The 21,987-nt window shown below is 47.8% G+C and overlaps 2 protein-coding genes across 5 annotated transcripts in view; one reads left to right on the top strand and one right to left on the bottom strand.

Annotated features, from left to right (window-relative positions):
* Positions 1–6,266: 6,266 nt before the first annotated feature.
* pgap2 (post-GPI attachment to proteins 2) lies at positions 6,267–21,152 on the bottom strand. 4 transcript variants are annotated; one of them, XM_061250569.1, is made up of 6 exons: positions 21,091–21,152; positions 18,744–18,979; positions 17,799–18,048; positions 15,740–15,846; positions 10,175–10,283; positions 6,267–9,587 (listed from the first exon to the last, which is right to left on the bottom strand). In XM_061250569.1, exons 2-6 carry the CDS (start codon positions 18,906–18,908, stop codon positions 9,457–9,459), a joined length of 762 nt encoding a protein of 253 aa, XP_061106553.1. In that variant the 5' UTR covers positions 18,909–18,979; positions 21,091–21,152; the 3' UTR covers positions 6,267–9,456. The 4 variants fall into 4 exon arrangements, with proteins under 4 accessions (XP_061106553.1, XP_061106555.1, XP_061106552.1 ...); XM_061250571.1 differs by having other exon boundaries at positions 18,744–18,909; positions 21,091–21,147; XM_061250568.1 differs by lacking the exon at positions 21,091–21,152 and adding an exon at positions 20,681–20,816.
* nup98 (nucleoporin 98 and 96 precursor) overlaps positions 15,753–21,987 on the top strand; it is a 48,341-nt gene continuing 42,106 nt past the window's right edge. The window contains exon 1 of the mRNA XM_061250562.1: positions 15,753–15,960. The gene's annotated coding sequence lies outside the window, so the exon portion shown is untranslated. The remainder of the gene's footprint in view (positions 15,961–21,987) is intronic.

Raw genomic sequence — 21,987 nt, 5'->3', positions numbered from 1 at the left:
TGCAGTCGGTTATATTCCAAACAGCTATTATTTTTGTGTAGTTTATATTATTTTTATTGCCTGATCTATTTCCAACGTAAAAAAAAAAAAAGTAAATATTTGTGGCGTCTAACTGATGAATTGGGACCAGGATTTCATCCTGTTGAACACTGACAAGCCTTTTACACTGTGAATGACGAATCTGTCCAATCAGAGGTCAGCTGGTCAATTCTGATTGGCAGGGAGTGCTGCCACTCAGTGACACCGGCTGGGGCTTGCTGTTCAGGTGTAGGGGGAGCGTTCAGTGGAACACTTTAAGCCTATAACACTGTCATGAGCATGGCACACCTGCCATAGCCGGCCATGACCGCGTACTACAGCTGGTGAGAAATGTCTTCATCATTTCTTTGCAAAGTAGATTCAAAATATCTGCTGCAGAACAATCGTATGTCGTGTCATGCTTATGACAGTGTAATACAGGCTTTATAGCCTAGCTACATTCCACGTGTTCCATGACTGATCCCACCTCATCCGACAGATTCTGACACTCTTCTAGAAACACGCGTGTGTGTGCGTGTGCTTTTTCAGGAACAGAAGAAGGCAGCTGGTAAACACTGGATTGCACTCAACTTAAATGGCAGCGTTGTGTCCATACAGTGCTTCAAAGGCCCGTTAAAATAATGGTTTTTGTTTTGATGTAGATGTTAAGTTTTAAAACACAAACACTCAAGACTCTGCGTCCAATTATTTGCTTGAAATAAAGAGGCTTTGTTGTCGTGTTTACTTTATGAAAATGAGACACCGCACTGTGACGTTGTGTGAGGACAGTGGCGTTCCGATCTGAAACATTGCCAGCCACTGTGGTCGTTCGTCATTTACATTCGTGATATTCATCCATCTTGAGCTGAAGCTCACATTCATTACAGGCTTGTCTGTGTGGCAAACTGGCTTTGGCAGAGATCCCGTGTGCTGTCTGCCCTCATTCAGTATTCACAGGAAGCACAGTCATGGACCGTATCGAAGAAAATGTGAACACAGTAAACACGCGTGAACCGTGGGTTACTGTCTGCACTGTGTATAACAGGGTTCCATGATCAAACACACATTACAAAGAGAATTATCCTGTGTTTTAGACACTGGACACTGGATTTAGATCTTGTAGAAACAAGAGTGTTCTGCTAATACCAGCATGAGATTAGCTAACAGTTACGTTGTCAACAAATGTTCAGTTATCAACAAATGTACAGCAAAGAAAATTCTGTCTGCGTTAAGTAAAATAATAATGTTGACTTTTAACTTTTATGAAAAGATGCATTTTTACATTTCAACATGCTTTTTTATAGTTTTTTTATGTTCCATGCTTTTTGGAAAAGTGGATTGGATAGCACCCAACAAAGTCATCCCCTTGTTTATTTATCAGCCTGAAACACTGTGTACGGGTGGAAATGGCAGTAAATTCCCAAATATAATTGTCATGATATCTGTATAATTGTGTACATTTTGTTTTTATATAAACTGATATTAAACTTGTGTGTGTTTCTCGAGAAGTGACCATTTTTCTCTTTCTGTGAGTGATTTCAATCCACATAAAATAATTATAATTATGACATATTTAATAACCGCCTGTGCTGGCTGATTCAGCACAGACGTTACAAGCCAACCAGATGGCCAGCCCCTGGGTTTCTTCCGTTCTCTCAACGTTGAAAGAACAGGAGTGTCAGGCAGCATGGACGGTGCAGTGGGTAGCACTGCCGCCTCACAGCAAGGAGGTCCTGGGTTCGAATCCCAGTCGGCCGGGGCCTCTCTGTGTGCAGTTTGCATGTGCTCCCTGTGTTTGCGTGGGTTTCCTCCGGGTACTCCGGTGGGTATGAGTGTGTGCGTGAATGGTGTGCGTGAATGGTGTGAGTGAATGGTGTGTGTGCCCTGCAATGGACTGGTGACCTGTCCAGGGTGTATTCCTGGCTTTCACCCAATGCATGCTGGGACAGGCTCCAGCGACCCTGTTCAGGATAAGCGGGATAAGATAATGGATGGATGGATGCATTCCACAAGTGTAAAATACATGATAATCATGTGTCATCAACTATGTGTCATCAAGTGAAAAAAACAAAAAAAGAGGATGGTTTTATTGCTAGTGTTGTTTGGCTATGTAAGCTGTTTATTGTTGTTCCTACACAAGTTTATATTATTCTTCACCATTGTGTTTCCTAAAGCGGCTTTATAGATGTAATCCTTCGTCAGATTAATCTACATGGCTCAAGTCCTTATCTGTGTTGTATTCTCAGTACTTGAAATTGTACTTCTTTCAGCGCACTTGTCCCTGGTGGTGGGCGTGCACTTTGCACTTTGTTGTACGTCGCGCTGGATTAGCGCGTCTGCCAAAAGCCTGTAGCGGTAATGTGATGTACTTTGCTACTGTACACTTTCAGGAGTTTACCGTCGGAAAGTGGTGTCAGGAGGGGCAGGCTCAGGGATTGTGCGGTAAATTTAGCCTCAGCTCCGCACCTCTACTTCCTGTCTGAGTCCCCTGAGTTAACAAACAAACTCCCCCCCCAGACCCCGCCCCCCTCCAGACCCCGCCCCTCTCTCGCGGAGACGACTTTGATGTCGCCGTGGAGACGGCCCCACAGCAACCAATCTGGCGACCTGGGCCTAATTGCCCTCCACGGGTGTCACACCTACCGGATTACCCACAATTCCCATCTGCCTCAGCAGTAGTTAACTGCCTTGGAGGTCCTGGGACAGTTTCATTTATTTATTAATTTTAAAAAAAATGTTTTTGATTGGAATACAAAGGACAATTTACACACAGTCAGAGAGACACAACGGTATAAACATTACAACAATAAATCATATTTAGACAGGTTAAAAACTACATGCGTTTGCCTTTTTAGACCATAATCCATACACAGATGTTATATAACACTCAATGCCAGGCCTGGGACAGTGCTTCCCAAATTCTGGCATTGGGGGAGTTGGGGGGGTGGAGGCATTGGGGGAATTGGGGGGTGGGGAGATGGTGTTGGGGGCTGGTATTACGAGTGTGACTTCTGCAGCGACCGACGTTGCAGTTTGACTCGGGCAGCCAATGAGAAACAAACAAAAAAACACTCCCTCGGAAAAACAGTTACGGCACGCGGCTCCAGAATCGGCAATAACGAGAAGCGGATAACGAGAAGCGGATAACGAGAAGCGCCCCGCGCGTGTGCGTTGGCTCGTGTGCGCGCCCCGGTGAGCCTCTGAGATTTGCCTGGGCGCAGGATCATTTGCCAGTGAAATGAGTGCGCCACGCGACGCGCTCGCCGATCAGATAAAAGACCGTCTCACATCCCGAAACTTCCCCGCGGCCCCGCCCCGTGTCCCCGCGGCCGGCGCTGCTCTGCGGCCGGCTCATTTCACAGTGAAATGAGGAACCGCTTTCTGCCGCAAAACACCGGCGCTAACAGAGCTACTCATTGTCCCCCCCAGCCACAGCGCACGGAACAGCCTCACCGGAAACACTTACCGCTGTCGCCTCCACTTTCGGCTTTATGTCAGGATGAAAAAGGCAAAGCTCCGGCTGTCAACTGGAAGCCTCCGGGATAGAGGCAGAGAGGATAGAAGTACCAGAACCCTGCTAAAAACTAACGGTGTAAACTAAGTTTTGATACAGCTGGTAGCTGGTTGACCAGTTCAGACCAGCTCCATACTCAAAAACGGTTTGACAGTTGGTCATTTCAAGCTGGTCTTCGCTGGATTTGACACCGGGGCAGCCGTGCATCTTTAAGGCTGTGGTTTTGTCTGTCATTCAGAAATAATCTACCATTACTTCACATCAGTGTGAATTACACTCACTGCCCTAATTCTCAGCCATATGTCATAGAACAGATAGAATTCAATGTATATATATATATATATATATATATTGTTTTTGGACTGCGCTTTCTACAGAGACAATGGCATAAATATGCTTATAAAAATAAAAATAAAAACAGGAAAGATTACAAATGAAGACCAAGGCTGAAACCCCACGCCAGTGTGAAGAAAATCATGCACCCCCTGGGTTGTGGAGGTCTAATCCACACAACAGCGCAAAGAACTTTCCAGAATGTGCCTGGTTGACCTTGGCCTTGCCGGGGGGGAGGGGAGGGGAGATTCCACACGGATTCCAGTAAAGGGGGGGTGGGGGCTGACTGGCAGGCTGCCTCAAACGCCCCCAGCTTTGTCTCCTACAGATCAGAGTTCAGAGTGATCAACACCAGGTGGGAATAACAACACACACACACACACACTAGCGCCTGCTGTGTACACATAAGAACTCGCACACATACACAGACACACACAGCCACTCACACACACACAGTCTCAGACATGCTCACATACGCGCACTCACACACATACACAAGCACACAGACACACACACACACAGGCACTCACTCACACAGTCTCAGACATGCTCACACACGCGCACTCACACATACACAGACACACAGACACACAGACACACACACACACACACACACTCAGACATGCTCACACACGCGCACTCACACACATACACTGACACACACACTGTCTCAGACATGCTCATAAACGTACACTCACACACATACACAGACACAAAATAAAGTGCTTCCCAACCCTGGTCCTCTAGAAGGTGAGGTTTCTGCTGGCACTTCAAAATCAGAACAAACTCTCCAGTAAACTGCATTAAATGATCGGTGAAGTGTGAGGCAACAACAGAACCCAACAGGTGCAGAATGTTGTAAGATGTAACATCAGAAGTATGTGATTAGAATGTTCTTAATGGGACATTCTGGTGCTGGTAACTACAGGCAATGGAATTCTAGAACGGCAACAATCTCTTTGTAGGGTTAATGTTCAGAAGGCCGTGGAGATGTATGGGAACACAGAACTATAGGCGGGAGTCCTATGGGAGCTGGTGTAGGGGAAAATTAACAGAACAAAGGATCTCCCTCCTAAAAGCATGATAAACAATCACAAGTCAAAATCAGACTCCACCTTGATGAGCAGGCTGGTTCCTCAAAAACTCTCGACGATTTATGCCAGAAGTGTATCTATATGCAAGTGACTTATAATCAATATATCACATGTATGCTGCTTCTTATCAAATCAAATGAACCTAGAACATTAATTATAGCTGAGCTTATGAAAACACAAGAAACCACAGTGAAAACTGTTGAAATGAGGGCAAAGAATGCAAAGAATGCAACGTACATTTACTCACTTAGAAGGGAATATTTATAAAATGTTTAGTATGTCTGCATAGTAGAAAATAATATTAGAAGAGAATGTTAATCAAATGTTTCATATGTCTGTATATTTTCAATGATTTACTGCTCATAAGTTCGTGGTAGAAAAGTGACCCATATGTGGAAAGATACAGAGCGATGTGTATGCTCAGAAAAAAACATGGATGATGTGTGTTAGCAGGCAGTTCGCGAGGGCGGGGGCGTCCTAAACTTTGTACAGAGTTGGCCGAGCATCCCTGAGCTGGCAGAGCATAAGGACCTTTGGTGATTTGCCACAATGATGTTGTGGGAGGAGCTTTGGGAGGAGTTACGATAAGAACAGTGTGGGCGATTTGCCACAATGATGTTGTGGGAGGAGTTAAGATAAGAACAGTGTGGGCGATTTGCCACAATGTTGTTGTGGGAGGAGATGTGGGAGGAGTAACTGTGTATAAAATGGGTGCAAAAATGATGGTCCAGGTCCATGTTTTTGGTTCGGCCTCATGCACGTGTGCTAAATAAAGTCTGATTTTCCTGAGGGGCTTGCTGCCGTGGTGTCTTTTCCCTCGTGAAGATGTTTTTCGACAAATTGGAGATTTGGACTCTGGTCGTTTCCTACACACGACACTGGTTCATGGAGGCGTCCATGTTTGACTATGGGCTTCTTTGGCACCAGAGCATGTGCACTAGGTAGCTAAATGGGAAGGAATTTAATAGGAATGAAAAGAAAATATCTTCTTCTGTGCAGCTCAGGAAAAAAACTAAAATAATAAATGGTCCCAGGAGAGTAATTAGGTCAGTGTGAAGAAATTATAGAATTTAAAACACAGTCTGAAACGGTATAAATTTGGCAGGGTAAGGCCGTAGGTTTGAATGGAGCTCAATGGGGAGATTTGCTCTCTGGCACCAGAGGATTAATAAACTGCAATGCCTCTGATAACCACTGGAGCTCCAGAGCTTCATGGGGAATGTCAACCCCTGAGCCCCTGAATACGGCACACAAGCCCAGCGGAGACCCAGGGGATTCTGGGTAAGGGTAAAGAACGAGGAGACGGCTCTCTGTCACACTGCGTTTATTCAGCGATCACCACAGACCAGGAACGCCAGAGTCTCACGGAAACCCAGAATACATTCAGCCAGCAGAGTGTGTTCGGTACATCGATTACGTACAATAATTCACATTAACATACCCTTTAAAACGTCACCACTGAAAAAGCTTTAGTTGGGCTCGCGTAAACTCCCCGTTTGGTTGTTAAGCAGTGCACACCACACACAGTCACGAGCTGTGTCCTCTAACTGCCCCACACTTGGCTATAACTCATTATTAATCAACCGGGAAGATGCATAGAGAAGTCGTTTCCCTAATCCACAGTCCTATGGCACGAGAACTAGACTGTGCAGCCAATCAGCATTACAAAAGGTTCTTGTAAAGTATTGCGGGGGTCTATATGACAACGGTTGAATCAGGACCTGCTGAACAGTGTCCCCATCCTGGGAGGCTGGCAGTGGCTTTTTGGCTGAGTCCACAGGGAGGAGCGCCCCCTACTGGCCCATAAAACCCTCCTTCTGGTAGCAACCTGGTTTTCCCTTGTCCAGGTACCAACCAAGCAGTGTACACTGGGTTAAAATGAGGTGGCTCGAAATGCAGACAAAACATCTGGGTCCCATCCCATGTTCAATTAGTAAAATCTGCAGGATAAAAAAAAATTAAATAAAAAAAATACAAAAAAATCACTGTACAATTATAATTATGAGAAAAGCACAATCACTACAGTTTTACACCAGCGAAGAACAATGATGAGACTAAACTTCTGTTGAGCAGAATTGCCATAGTTCCTGTATGATACAACTTCAGGTGCAAGAAGGAAGTAAAGAAGCAAGCCTATTACATTTACCCGCTGCTTCCAGGTCTGAAATCTTAGATCGACCGTTTTAAAAACACAACAAGTATCAGTTTCTCATATGAAGCGGTAAGCAAAAGCTTTACATCGTCAAGACTGCATGAACATCAAAAAGTAGCAGCTACCAGTCTCTGTGCACAGCTCCAAGATCAGAGTTCAGAAAACACTATTTTTGCTGGAGTAAAAATATTACAAAATAAAGATGGCCACATTTAAAAAAAAAAATTATTTTTTGAAATGCTGCAGAGTAAACCGCACCAGAGAAATAAACCGTTAGTTACTCAACAACCGCCACTTGTGGAAAGCAGAGGCCCAAATCGCAGTCGAGCGTGGCTACGCTAAATGTAAAAACGACAGTTTAAAATGTTTTAAATTATTCTCGCACTTCAGGATTAAAACTTGGCACACAAAGCAATCATAATAATAATAATAATAATAATAATAATAATAATCATAATAATAATAATAAAATTTCCTGAGTTTTACAGAATTGCATTAGCTAGCGCATGGCATTAGCAGAATTGTGTGCATTAGCGGTACATCTCTACGGACAGCGAGGCCATAACGGGACCACTGCGGCCAGTACCAGTGTACCTGTACCCACAGGAGGGGATACTGAACATTTCTAACGACATTTCCAGCGAACCTCGGAGAAATTCAAGAAAGCCGCTATGAAACCAAAGAACGCATCGCTCAGGAAATAGCCAGTTATGATTTCACACGGCTAGCTGAAGGGCAATCGACATATAGTGCGTTCGACTCTAGCAAGCAGCCCATTAGCAGTTACTGCATTAATAATAATAATAATAATAATAATAATAATAATAATAATAATAATAATAATAATAATAACAACGGCAATATAAAAGAAACCATCATAGAATGCACCAAAAAACCGCCTGAAATAACGCAGGGAATGTATTAATTAAACACGCTATTAATTCGATTAATTAAATCTAAAGCAAGTAAGAGTCGCGCTGGTGGCGATTGAAATAAAGCAGCGAAGTAATGCCAGAGTCTCGGGTGATGAAGGCACACAACCCGTCACGGATCGCTGGTTGAATTCTGCAGGACTACATGGGGCGCGACAGGCAATAACAATGAGATAGTGAGCAAGGGCTTAACGAGGGGCTTCTTAACTAGCTAACGTTAAGCGTGCTCGGTGTCAAATGTCGCTGGATAAATTCAGCAATGCGTCAACCATTTTTGTCTCCACTAATGCAAGTGGACGTTTCCTCTTGAGTGTACATCCCTGGCGTAAAATTCAGCTATGGCCAGCTTGAAATACCAGCTAGCAGCCGTCTCAAAACCTAGCTTGAGCTGTTTTTTTTTTTTCAGCAGGGATTGTAGTTATTTCGCGAGAGAACAAAGCCCGATTATTTCAACCACACAGCTGGAGCTCAGAGCGGACAAATATGACCGTGTAGCAGACCTCCGAAGCTCTTCTGCCAGCATGTAAAGGTCATTCACCTGGTGAGGTTTTCATCAGATTACACAGATAAACATATCTTTGACTCCCAAACTGCATCTTAGCTGCCAACGTCGAGTCAACCAGTGAAATTTCACTGAAACAGCAGTTAAAAAAAACTAAATAAAAACATAAAAACATAAAAACATAAAAACATAAAAATCCAAACAGGATAGGAAACCCACAGGGGCCAAACGTCTGAAACAGCGGGCAGCAGGCTCGGGGCGGACCCTCACGCCCGCACAGGGCACTGTTGAGGTCAGGGATCTCAGACCGCAGTGCTGGAGGGCAGCAGAGTCTGCTCACAGCCAGTGGGTATACAGCACGTCTCTGACAGGGCTGGACTGGGCTTCCACTACAGTATTTCCCCTAGGATGCTGTCTGTGAAGTATATATATATATACACAAGTTACACGCCGTATGGCCACAGATTAACTGCTGACCTCTGGGAAACACTGCTCAAATCCACACACCTTATTTTCCACTGAAGGCGAACCGGATGAACCTGCAGACACTGCAGCCCCCCAGGACTGGAGCAGGCAGCTCCTGCTCTACCCCCCCCCCCCCCCTCCCAACCTATTCCTGTCCATCCACCACCATCTTTCCCCAGGTGTGCACAGGTGGTCGTGACATCACTAGGAATATTGGGTGGAGTTGGGGGTGGGGGGGGGTGTCTGAATTGGAAAGAGACAAGCCCCCCCCTGCCCCCCCATCAGGGGCAGATGTGAAAGACCTGGTCCTCCACTGGAGGTCCCTTCCTCCCCGGCCCCGCCCAATCCACCTTCCCAGGATGCCAAGCGTGGGAGAGGGAGGGTGAGGAAGAGGAGGAGGAGTAGGGTGTTTCCCCCCCCCCACGGCCCGCCCCCCTGTTCCCCCGTCAGAAGCGCTTGTCCTCCGGGGGCGTGGCCACCATCACCTCCTTGGAGCCGAAGTCCCAGTAGGCTGTGATGTGGAAGGCTATGTTCGAGAGCACCACCAGATACTCAAAGAACGCAAAGATCGTGTAGACTGGGGGGGGGGGGGGAGAGAGAGAGAGAGGGAGGGAGAGAGAGAGAGAGAGAGAGAGAGAGAGAGAGAGAGAGAGAGAGAGAGAGATTAACCCTGTGAAGAAGTAGGTGTTTTGGAATGTTTTTTCTCCATTCTAAATCAGTGTTCTACACCTCCACTGGTTTCAGTCACCAGCAGTGATTGTGACATCAGCATTAGAAGATTCAGTTAAGAACATTCTAGTCATTCTAATGTTTGTGAGCTTACGCCTTAAAGGGCTAAGTTTTTAAATATCAAGATAACATTGCGATCATTGCTACCGTTATAACTTTATATTATGTAGCTCCATGTTCTGGGTTTTCAAGACATATTTAATGGGATCACTGTGCAGTAGAAGGTTCCATACGCAGGATAAGATTGTTAAACTGAGGTCATGGCTCACTGTGGTCATTGAAAATCCCCTGGTAGTTTTCAAAATGGTGTCCCGGTCAAATTCACAACTCACCGACCCGCTACACCTGACCACCCAATCCTGCCCTACGCGTGACCGTGCGGGAGGGGGTGTGGGAGGGGAAACGGAGGACTGGCCCCCGGGCGTCTGCGCTCACCTCCCGGGTCGCAGTAGTTGTTGTGCCGTTTGTAGAAGTAGGCAGCAAACAGGCAGGACGCGATGCTGAAGCCAAAGAGCCACTTCTTCCACAGGTACGACGTCTTCTCCTGCACAGACAGCGAGAGCGTGCGTCAACATCGCTGACAAATGCACAAAAACGCCAACGCCGTTCAGCCCAGGGCAACCAGTGAGTCATTCACAGTTGCGTGACGTCATATGAATTTACTGTCTGCAACCAGTGAGTCATTCACAGTTACGTGACATCATATGAATTTACTGTATGCAACCAGTGAGTCATTCACAGTTACGTGACGTCATATGCATTTACTGTACGCAAGCCAGACATCCTCCTGAACCTGAATGTGTGTGTGTCTGAGCTCTGGTCCCCTGCGTGTGTGAGCGTGAGCGTGCGTGCGTGTGCGTGTGTGTGTGAGCTGTTCGGTGTGGTTGGTTGTATGTGCGCGAGTGTATGCGTGCGCGCGTGTGTGTGTGTCGATGTGAGGTGTGTGTGTGTGTGTGTGTGTGCGTGCGTGTCTATGTGAGGTGTGTGCGTGTGTGTGTCTATGTGAGGTGTGTGTGTGTGTGTGTGTCTATGCGAGGTGTGTGTGTGTGTGTGTGTGTGTGTCCGTGTAGAAGCTGTGTGAGGTGTGTGTGTGTGTGTGTGTGTGTGTGTCTATGCGAGGTGTGTGTGTGTGTGTGTGTGTGTGTGTGTGCGTGCGTGTGTGTGTCCGTGTAGAAGCTGTGTGAGATGTGTGTGTGTGTCTGTGTAGAAGCTGTGTGAGGTGTATGTGTGTGTGTGTGTCTGTGTAGAAGCTGTGTGAGATGTGTGTGTGTGTCTGTGTAGAAGCTGTGTGAGATGTGTGTGTGTGTCTGTGTAGAAGCTGTGTGAGGTGTGGCTCTTTGTCAGCGTGTAAAACAGCGATATTATGACAGTGTTACGTGTGCTCTGTAACAGGAAACTGCTGTTGCACTTTGAAGCGTTTAAACACGCTGTGGCTTCCTGTTCTCCAGCCCGCTCTTACACACACAGGCACACACACTCTCACACACACGCTCACACGCTCACACGCTCACACGCTCACACACACACACACTCTCACACACACACACACTCTCACACACACACACTCTCACACACACACACTCTCACACACACACACTCTCACACACACACACTCTCTCACTCACACACTCTCTCACTCACACACACTCTCACTCACACACACTCTCACTCACACACACTCTCACTCACACACACTCTCACTCACACACACTCTCACACACACTCTCACACACACTCTCACACTCACACACACACACACACACACACACTCTCACACACTCTCACACACTCTCACACACTCTCACACACTCTCACACACTCTCACAGACTCTCACAGACTCTCACACACTCTCACACACTCTCTCACACTCTCTCACACACATGGTGACACACACACATGCTCATGCACACACACACACACACACACACACACACCTCACACACACACATGCTCACGCACACAGACGCTCACACACACACTCTCACACACACTCTCACACACACTCTCACACACACTCTCACACACACACATGCTCACGCACACAGACGCTCACACACACAGAACATTCTTACACTCACTGACCACTTTATTAGATAGACTTGTACACCAGCTTTTTAATGCAAACATTTTATCAGCCAATATTTAATCAGCCGATCGTGTGGCAGCAACGAGATGCAAAAAATGACAACGTATGCACGTATATCGACCACGTATGCAGACGTGGTCAAGAGGTTCAGCTGGTTTTCAGACCAAATGTCACAAAAGGGAGGAAAAATGACTTTGACCGTGGATTGTTGGCGCCAGACAGGCTGGTTTGAGTATCTCAGAAACAGCAGATCTCATGGGATTTTCACACACAACAGTCTCTACATCCAGTTCTGCGGGCAGAAAAAAGTTAAAAAAAGAAAGAAAAGTTTTTAAATATACTTTTAGGAGAAGAAAGTATTGAAAGTGACAACCACAAGGGGCTGTGGGGGGGGCACATATTAAGAATAAGGTACAATCTTCTGGTTATCGGAGAGCCAAATTGGTAATTCTTACTACACGCATTTGCATGCCCAACGTAGAGTCCTTAAATAGAAACTACCTACTTCCTCTCTCGCGGTCTGACGCAAGTCCAAGGCTATTTCGGCCAGTCACTCACTTTCTCTCTCATTCTCTCCCCCTCTGTGTGAGCGTCGCTCGCGAAGGAGACGTCCCGTCACACTCCATCACCCCGGGCTCACCCCCTACCCAGCATGCACCACCGCCCCGGTCTCACCCCCTACCCAGCATGCTCCACTGCCCCGGGCTCACCCCCTACCCAGCATGCACCATCACCCCGGGCTCACCCCCTACCCAGCATGCACCACCGCCCCGGGCTCACCCCCTACCCAGCATGCACCACCGCCCCGGGCTCACCCCCTACCCAGCATGCTCCACTGCCCCGGGCTCACCCCCTACCCAGCATGCACCATCACCCCGGGCTCACCCCCTACCCAGCATGCACCACCGCCCCGGGCTCACCCCCTACCCAGCATGCACCATCACCCCGGGCTCACCCCCTACCCAGCATGCACCATCACCCCGGGCTCACCCCCTACCCAGCATGCACCATCACCCCGGGCTCACCCCCTACCCAGCATGCACCATCACCCCGGTCTCACCCCCTACCCAGCATGCACCATCACCCCGGGCTCACCCCCTACCCAGCATGCACCACCACCCCGGTCTCACCCCCTACCCAGCATGCACCACCGCCCCGGGCTCACCCCCTACCCAGCATGCACCATCACCCCGGTCTCACCCCCTACCCAGCATGCACCACCGCCCCGGTCTCACCCCCTACCCAGCATGCACCATCACCCCGGTCTCACCCCCTACCCAGCATGCACCACCGCCCCGGGCTCACCCCCTACCCAGCATGCACCACCGCCCCGGTCTCACCCCCTACCCAGCATGCTCCACCGCCCCGGTCTCACCCCCTACCCAGCATGCTCCACCGCCCCGGTCTAACCCCCTACCCAGCATGCTCCACCGCCCCGGTCTCACCCCCTACCCAGCATGCTCCACCGCCCCGGTCTAACCCCCTACCCAGCATGCTCCACCGCCCCGGTCTCACCCCCTACCCAGCATGCTCCACCGCCCCGGTCTCACCCCCTACCCAGCATGCTCCACCGCCCCGGTCTCACCCCCTACCCAGCATGCTCCACCGCCCCGGTCTCACCCCCTACCCAGCATGCTCCACCGCCCCGGTCTAACCCCCTACCCAGCATGCTCCACCGCCCCGGTCTAACCCCCTACCCAGCATGCTCCACCGCCCCGGTCTCACCCCCTACCCAGCATGCTCCACCGCCCCGGTCTAACCCCCTACCCAGCATGCTCCACCGCCCCGGTCTCACCCCCTACCCAGCATGCACCATCGCCCACCGGCGTTCTTCCGCAGAGACTTCCGCAAAGAAACCTGGACACCAGGTCCCAAAACCTTAACCCTGTCGGTCCCAAGCGCAATATGAAGGGGCTCCACCCAAATCCCACGGAATTGAGGAAATTGAGGAAGTTGAGAGAACGAAGTTGGGGGGGGGTTTTAAACAGGGGGCTCATGACAATAGTACAGCAATCATTTTCTCAATTTTCAAAAGATATAAGATCCAGAGTGCCCATTTGAGGGTAGGCACGCCGTTGGGGCAGAGGGGTCCATGTGAAAGCCGGTATGAGGGCTGCAGGATGAGCCAGGCCCGGCGTGGGCCTCATGCGACGCGACGCGTGCGTTTCACACGGGCCCACGCCACATCCCTGCAGCAGCAGCAGCAGCAGACCTGGCGACACTCCTGCACCACATTTCATGTTTGCACATCGGCGAAAGCCTGAGATGAGGGTTCCGCTGTCTCTATGGCAACGAGACATCAAACTCCTGACAGCTTGTATACGTTTTGTGAAAACAGCAACGACTTTCGGTGTTCCATTTGGCCGATCTGTTGTAACACACAGAGGGCCAGCGCGAGGAGGCCGGGGGGGGGGGGAAGTGGGAGCTTTGAGACGCCCCGCTGGCTGGGCTCAGACAGGAAGTGGAGCGGAGGCGACGCTCGCTGCATCCTGCACGCCTCGCGATGCTCGAACCCCGTCTCCAGGGCCCGCCCTCGCAAACCTGCAACGACCGCAGCGCATGGCAACCGCGCGTCGCCACGGCCACCGGCCGTCAATCAAAGGCCCGCGCCAATCAGGCACACCCGAATCTTATCCCTTCCATGTGCAGCAACACTGCACGCGTACACACCCACACGCACACGCACACGCACAGGCACAGACACAGCATGCTAGAAACCCCATCGTTTCAACACAAGGATCTTCATCAGTTCTTACACGGAGATTCAACGGAGAACCAAGTGGACAGCCAACCAGAATGACCTGACTACTGTACCATGTGGATACCCTTCCCTACTTAGAACAACGCCATAGTCAGTACTACTGTACTTACTGCTAGTACAGCCAGGTGAAACGGGTGACCTTTACACGATAAGACAATAACTGACATTAAAACAGAACAGCGATACTAACATTTTGCAGGAACCTTTGAACTTCATTCTCGTCTGACTAAAGATGCAATCAGTGCTAACAACTAAATACTGCCCCACAGTGGTGACAATACTGCTAATGACGATGAACTTTAAACGATTGCCAGCCTCTGAACCCTCCACCGCACCCGATACCTTCCTGAGTGAATTACGTACAACACAAAGACACCATGGTCATTGTGATTGCTCCCTCTGAGCCAGTGCCAGCGGCACACACAGGTGAGGACCGTGCTCAGATCTCTGATGATGTATTCACAGGTGGGCTTCAGAGGGAACCAGCCACAGGAGGAAGATCAACGGCACTGTGACATCACAATGGGACACGTGTCATCCCACAGGACAGAGCACTAGAACACTGAGGGAGTGTTCTAGAACACTTTTTCATTTTTTTTTTTTTTTTTAATCAGTCATGGGAAATTACTGCAGGGAAAATTCCAGAGATACCAGAACTTGTTAACATTTTTGTGTGCTGGCTCGATCAACGACCTGGGGTAATTCTAACCTTTGAAACCGGCAGAAACCAACTTTATCCACACCCAGTCTTGAAGGCACACACACACGCTCATATACACATGCGCACACACAACACATACACACACAGACACAAATACACATACCCATACAAACACAGACACAAATATATACACACCCATACACGTATACACACACACGCACACACACACAATCTCGCTCATATACACATGTACACTCACTCACTCACTCAGACACAAATATATACACACCCATACACGTATACACACTCACTCACTCACTCACATGTACACTCACTCACACAGAGACACAACACACACAGACACAGACACAAATATATACACACCCATACACACACACACACACACACACACACAAACATGCATGCACTGACACACACGCGCACACACGCACACGCACACGCACACGCACACACAGGGTAGATGACTGTACCTCAGGACTGAAGGAGTACTTCTTGATGACCTGCCACAGTCTGCAGGTGATGGCCATGTGGACGAGAGCGCAGGCAATGAACACGATGAAGCCGCTCTTGTGCACATCTGGGGAACGAGCAAAATCACCTTCATTTCATCCGTCAAGTCAAACCTGAGAATCAACCTCAAACTGTGCCCATTCGTGAAATCACCTTCAAATCTGCAGTCAAGTCAACGCAGGTGAGCAGTAATATAAACTGACCGTACGTCTCGTTGGAGGAGACGCAGGTGAGCAGTAGTGTAAACTGACCGTACGTCTCGTTGGAGGAGACGCAGGTGAGCAGTAATATAAACTGACCGTACGTCTCGTTGGAGGAGACGCAGGTGAGCAGTAATATAAACTGACCGTACGTCTCGTTGGAGGAGACACAGGTGAGCAGTAGTGTAAACTGACCGTACGTCTCGTTGGGAGACGCAGGTGAGCGGTAGTGTAAACTGACCGTATGTCTCGTTGGAGGAGACGCAGGTGAGCAGTAATATAAACTGACCGTACGTCTCGTTGGAGGAGACGCAGGTGAGCAGTAGTGTAAACTGACCGTACGTCTCGTTGGAGGAGACGCAGGTGAGCAGTAATATAAACTGACCGTACGTCTCGTTGGAGGAGACACAGGTGAGCAGTAGTGTAAACTGACCGTACGTCTCGTTGGGAGACGCAGGTGAGCGGTAGTGTAAACTGACCGTATGTCTCGTTGGAGGAGACGCAGGTGAGCAGTAATATAAACTGACCGTACGTCTCGTTGGAGGAGACGCAGGTGAGCAGTAGTGTAAACTGACCGTACGTCTCGTTGGAGGAGACGCAGGTGAGCAGTAATATAAACTGACCGTACGTCTCGTTGGAGGAGACGCAGGTGAGCAGTAATATAAACTGACCGTACGTCTCGTTGGAGGAGACGCAGGTGAGCAGTAATATAAACTGACCGTACGTCTCGTTGGAGGAGACACAGGTGAGCAGTAGTGTAAACTGACCGTACGTCTCGTTGGAGGAGACGCAGGTGAGCGGTAGTGTAAACTGACCGTATGTCTCGTTGGAGGAGACGCAGGTGAGCAGTAATATAAACTGACCGTACGTCTCGTTGGAGGAGACACAGGTGAGCAGTAATATAAACTGACCGTATGTCTCGTTGGAGGAGACGCAGGTGAGCAGTAGTGTAAACTGACCGTACGTCTCGTTGGGAGACGCAGGTGAGCAGTAGTGTAAACTGACCGTATGTCTCGTTGGAGGAGACGCAGGTGAGCAGTAGTGTAAACTGACCGTACGTCTCGTTGGAGGAGACGCAGGTGAGCAGTAATATAAACTGACCGTATGTCTCGTTGGAGGAGACGCAGGTGAGCGGTAGTGTAAACTGACCGTATGTCTCGTTGGAGGAGACGCAGGTGAGCAGTAATATAAACTGACCGTATGTCTCGTTGGAGGAGACGCAGGTGAGCAGTAATATAAACTGACCGTACGTCTCGTTGGAGGAGACACAGGTGAGCAGTAATATAAACTGACCGTATGTCTCGTTGGAGGAGACGCAGGTGAGCAGTAGTGTAAACTGACCGTACGTCTCGTTGGGAGACGCAGGTGAGCAGTAGTGTAAACTGACCGTATGTCTCGTTGGAGGAGACGCAGGTGAGCAGTAGTGTAAACTGACCGTACGTCTCGTTGGAGGAGACGCAGGTGAGCAGTAATATAAACTGACCGTATGTCTCGTTGGAGGAGACGCAGGTGAGCGGTAGTGTAAACTGACCGTATGTCTCGTTGGAGGAGACGCAGGTGAGCAGTAATATAAACTGACCGTATGTCTCGTTGGAGGAGACGCAGGTGAGCGGTAGTGTAAACTGACCGTATGTCTCGTTGGAGGAGACGCAGGTGAGCAGTAGTGTAAACTGACCGTATGTCTCGTTGGAGGAGACGCAGGTGAGCAGTAATATAAACTGACCGTATGTCTCGTTGGAGGAGACGCAGGTGAGCAGTAGTGTAAACTGACCGTATGTCTCGTTGGAGGAGACGCAGGTGAGCAGTAGTGTAAACTGACCGTATGTCTCGTTGGAGGAGACGTAGGTGAGCAGCAGCAGGCCCAGGTTCTCTCCCAGGGCGAAGGCCAGGTTGAGGCAGCTGAGCAGCCATTCGGCCCAGCGCTTGGCGAAGCGTCCGCGGTAGAAGTTGAAGTAGGCGAGGGCCACCAGGAACCTGGGGGCCGAGTGCAGGCCGATGCACACCCTCCAGATGTAGCGCTCCGGCGTCTGGCTGATGGAGGCGCTGATGGAGGGCAGGTAGTTAGGCACCTGTGGATGGACGAGGTGGGGGGGGGGGGGGGAAGACTAATAGCGTCAGGTCTCAAACCTCCTGTCGCATCTCCAGTACCACGGAGTGCCCCGAGACAGGAGCGTCCAGCGATAATAAAGCAACCTGCTTCGCATTAAAGGTCCTTTATAAAGGCAATCTATTCTTATTATTAGTTGTTGTAGTAGTAGTAGTTGTAGGAGTTGTACTATTCTTGTTTTTACTAAAGGGTTAAACTAGTGTTCCTTTTTGCTTTAACCCTTTCAGTCCCAAGAGTGCCAAATGCCACTCTCAACCTTATACCTTTTCAACCAATCGAAATGGCTGCTCTACTATTGTTTTGAGCTCCTACCTCCCTACAAAATTCTCTCAATTTTCTCAACCAAAGCCGAAACCCAAAACCCCTTGGGATTTGGGCGGAGTGACTCCATATTGGGCTTGCGACTGAAAGGGTTAACACGTCTGCCATACATGCGTCTGAAATGAGCGTCAACTGTGCCCGATGAAATATAAGGGAGCAGTTTCACTGTGAAACGTCAAATCCTCTCACAAGCAGATAGGATTCAGAAGCCAGAGCTGCACTCTGGACGATATTGCGCTCACGGGGGCAGACGTTAGAACGTAAACTTGGTAAAGGCGGGCTGTCCGGTGTACGCAGCTGGGCAGGCTCCCTCGGGGGCGGTGTGAAGACGCTCACCTCGCAGTGGGTCGCGGTGGACTCCTCAAAGTGGTAAATCAGGGAGATGAGGATGCAGGAGACCAAGCCTCCGAGCGCGAGGAAGACCGTGGCCACAGAAAAGACGGTGAAGGGGAGTCTAAACAGAGGCTTGTCTCGGTCCAGACCATACGGGCCTTGTAGCATCCTGCCGGCAAATCAGCCACACCAGAAACGCAAGAGCGGGTTCAGGACGCAGTTCTGCCAAGCATCCACACCTGGGTGAAATACGTAATAGTTTTGGATTCAAATACTTTTCAGTGCTCGACTGATATTTCCTGGTGCAATTGAGCCAGCCAAGAGTACCAGGTTTGCACTTTTTCATAGCTTTTCATAGGTTCCAAGACACAAGACAAACTCAAGAAACATAGAAAAGTATTTTAATCCAAAACAACAAGCATATGTATTTGAGCCAGATCTGTAGCGCACCCTACACCAACAGTACACAAACACAGCTACTTAATCCAGCACACTCAGTAAAGCATAGGAAAGTATGTGATTCCAAAACAATTAGATTTATTTCAGCCAGATCTGTAGTAAACGTAGACAACAGTACACGAGAGCAAACCAAGAGTACCAGGTTTGCACTTTTTCATTGCATTTCATAGGTTCCAAGACACAAGACAAACTCAAGAAACATAGAAAAGTATTTTAATCCAAAACAACAAGCAGATGTATTTGAGCCAGATCTGTAGCGCACCCTACACCAACAGTACACGAACACAGCTACTTAATCCAGCACCCTCAGCAAAGCAGAGACAAGTAGTTGAATCCAAAACAATTACCGATTGGACCCAGGGTTGGCGCTAGCATCAGAAACAACACGATCGAAGTCCAAGTCTAGTCGCAGTGTGGAACAGGGCCACCGAATCAAATGTGTCGTGTAATGATACAATGATCTAAATCCTTTTTTTTTTTTTTTTTACATTTATCGTTGAAGAATACAGTACCCAAGGACAGCAAGTTACTGAAGCAACCACAAACGACGTTTTCTTTTGTGACATGACGTTGTTGCTCCAGGAGATTAAATGATTTGCGAAGAAGCTCGGGGTTTGACCTCAGGCACTAACAAATGGAGGATGCAGATAAAATCGTTCTTAATATTATTTGAACATTCACTAACGTTCACTCGCACGTGAAAAGCAGAGGCCTGTCCTTCGACTCCACTGGGCCAAATCTAACTCATATGACCATTGGAATAAACGTTCATTGTACAAATATTAACCCGTAGCTACCACTTGCCACATCACTTTCCAGACACAGACATAGCCTATTTTTCAAGACGATCAACATTTGATGCTAATGCTAACAAAAACGTTGTGTTATGTTTGCTGTCCATCTAACCTGAAACTACTAGTATTACTAATACTATTAGTAGTATCGCCGGTTTATCTGTTATTGTGGCTCAGGTTTTCAAGAGTGGTTAGCATTTACGTTATTGTTCATTTTGCATTGGTTTAAATGTGTATTCTGGCTAAATAAGTTCGACTGTCTGCAAACAACCCCTCGCTGTGTTTCTTTAGTAAGTTAGCATTAGCTACAGCTAGCGACATACGGCTTAGGTTCGTTGGTCGTTCGTTAGATAAAACGGTAACTTATGTTACCTAGTCTACATGGGTCTTAGCTGACGTTAACGAGCTCATAGCAAGTTAGGCGGCTGTAACTTCTCCTATAATACTACAACCGAAAGGTAGATTACATATGCCGGCTAAAAATAAACGGCTCTTATTTTATCCTGAGGTCATGCTAGGACCGTTAGCTGCCTATGTTCATTAGCTGTGTTAGTTGCATTTCCTGAACTTATTAAATTGATGTTGTTTTCTAAATCGCTAATACTCCTCGGACACGATAGGTCTGAATGCTTGAGTTAGTTAACCAGTCGTGGCTGTGGATTGTTCCACCGGCTACATTTAACTTACCTTCCCACGGGCTGCCAAGCTAAATTACGCAGCGGGACGAAGATGGATCAAAACACAGCTACAGGGTGTTCCCGGCTGCAGTCAAACAAGCTGGCCAGCTAGCGATTAACATCAATAGTTAACAATAGTTGTAAGACTGCATTACGTAAAGCAAAGATTGCATGATTGATTAAGGCAGTAACTTAGCTCGAAACACAACGTTTGCAACATAGGTGGCTCCAATTACCGTTCGTCATAGAACAGCTATGATCTAACTATGCAAAACCCAAAATCCGTCACTGAAAAATGAGATAAATGCAAGATAAATGTTAAAAGTTAAGAGACTACGGAACTACGAAAACTTAACTGCTATATTAATATTTATAACCATTTAATTGGCTTTTTGCAACAGTCCACATGCCCTTACGTACCCGGAAGAGAACTGAACATAGGCACATTATATGGTAACCTTAGTAACTAGTCTAACGTTCCCATTCTCTTGAAGAAAGTGACGATTCTCTCTCAGAATACAGGTGAAATGAGATAACGTCTCAATAAATGGGTGTGTTTAAATGGAAAACTGGGCGTTGACTCAGAGTTAATTCTTTTTTATTTAAATGATAAAAGATGCAATTATGCTGGCGTGAAGCCCATTTTCACATAACATGTAGACAGAAGGTAGAATTACCGACTATAAACAACTTACGTACGTCACAGACGTACGTCACAGACCCACAAACCTAAATTGATTAGAATCCTGATTTATTTATTTTTATTTATTTATTTGAAGCATTGTGCATTATTTTATTACACTTGACACGTTTACGTATTTCACCCAGGTTTGGTACTACCGTCACAAACAACACAAGAAGGACTAAAGTTAGACCATAGACTGTAGAAAAATGGAATCTGGAACATAGGGCCACTGAATCAAATGTGTCATGTGTCTAATTACATAAATCAGCATGCTATTCTGAAATGGACATTCACCAAGTCCTCAGGGAAAGCCAGTTACTGAAACAATGGCAAACAACTCATCCAGAATTCTCCAGGCCGCTGCCCATCCACATGAATGCCATTATAGTCTATTCTGTTCGTTTGAAACAAATATAAATACGCAATCATTGAAAAGAGACCTTTACACACAACAAAATATGTTTTGCTCTCAAGCAAATACACAAAATTATATAGAATTATTGCATTTGAATCACTCAGATATGATCATATATATATATATATATATATATGTGTGTGTGTGTGTGTGTGTGTGTGTTTTGTGTACTGCAGTTGAGATAGGGAAGGGGGCAGGCCATTGAGTTTTCATTAAA

This window comes from Conger conger, chromosome 7 (assembly GCF_963514075.1).
Source record: "Conger conger chromosome 7, fConCon1.1, whole genome shotgun sequence".
NCBI classification, from domain to species: Eukaryota; Metazoa; Chordata; class Actinopteri; order Anguilliformes; family Congridae; genus Conger; species Conger conger.
This window is presented reverse-complemented; position numbering and strand designations above follow the sequence as displayed.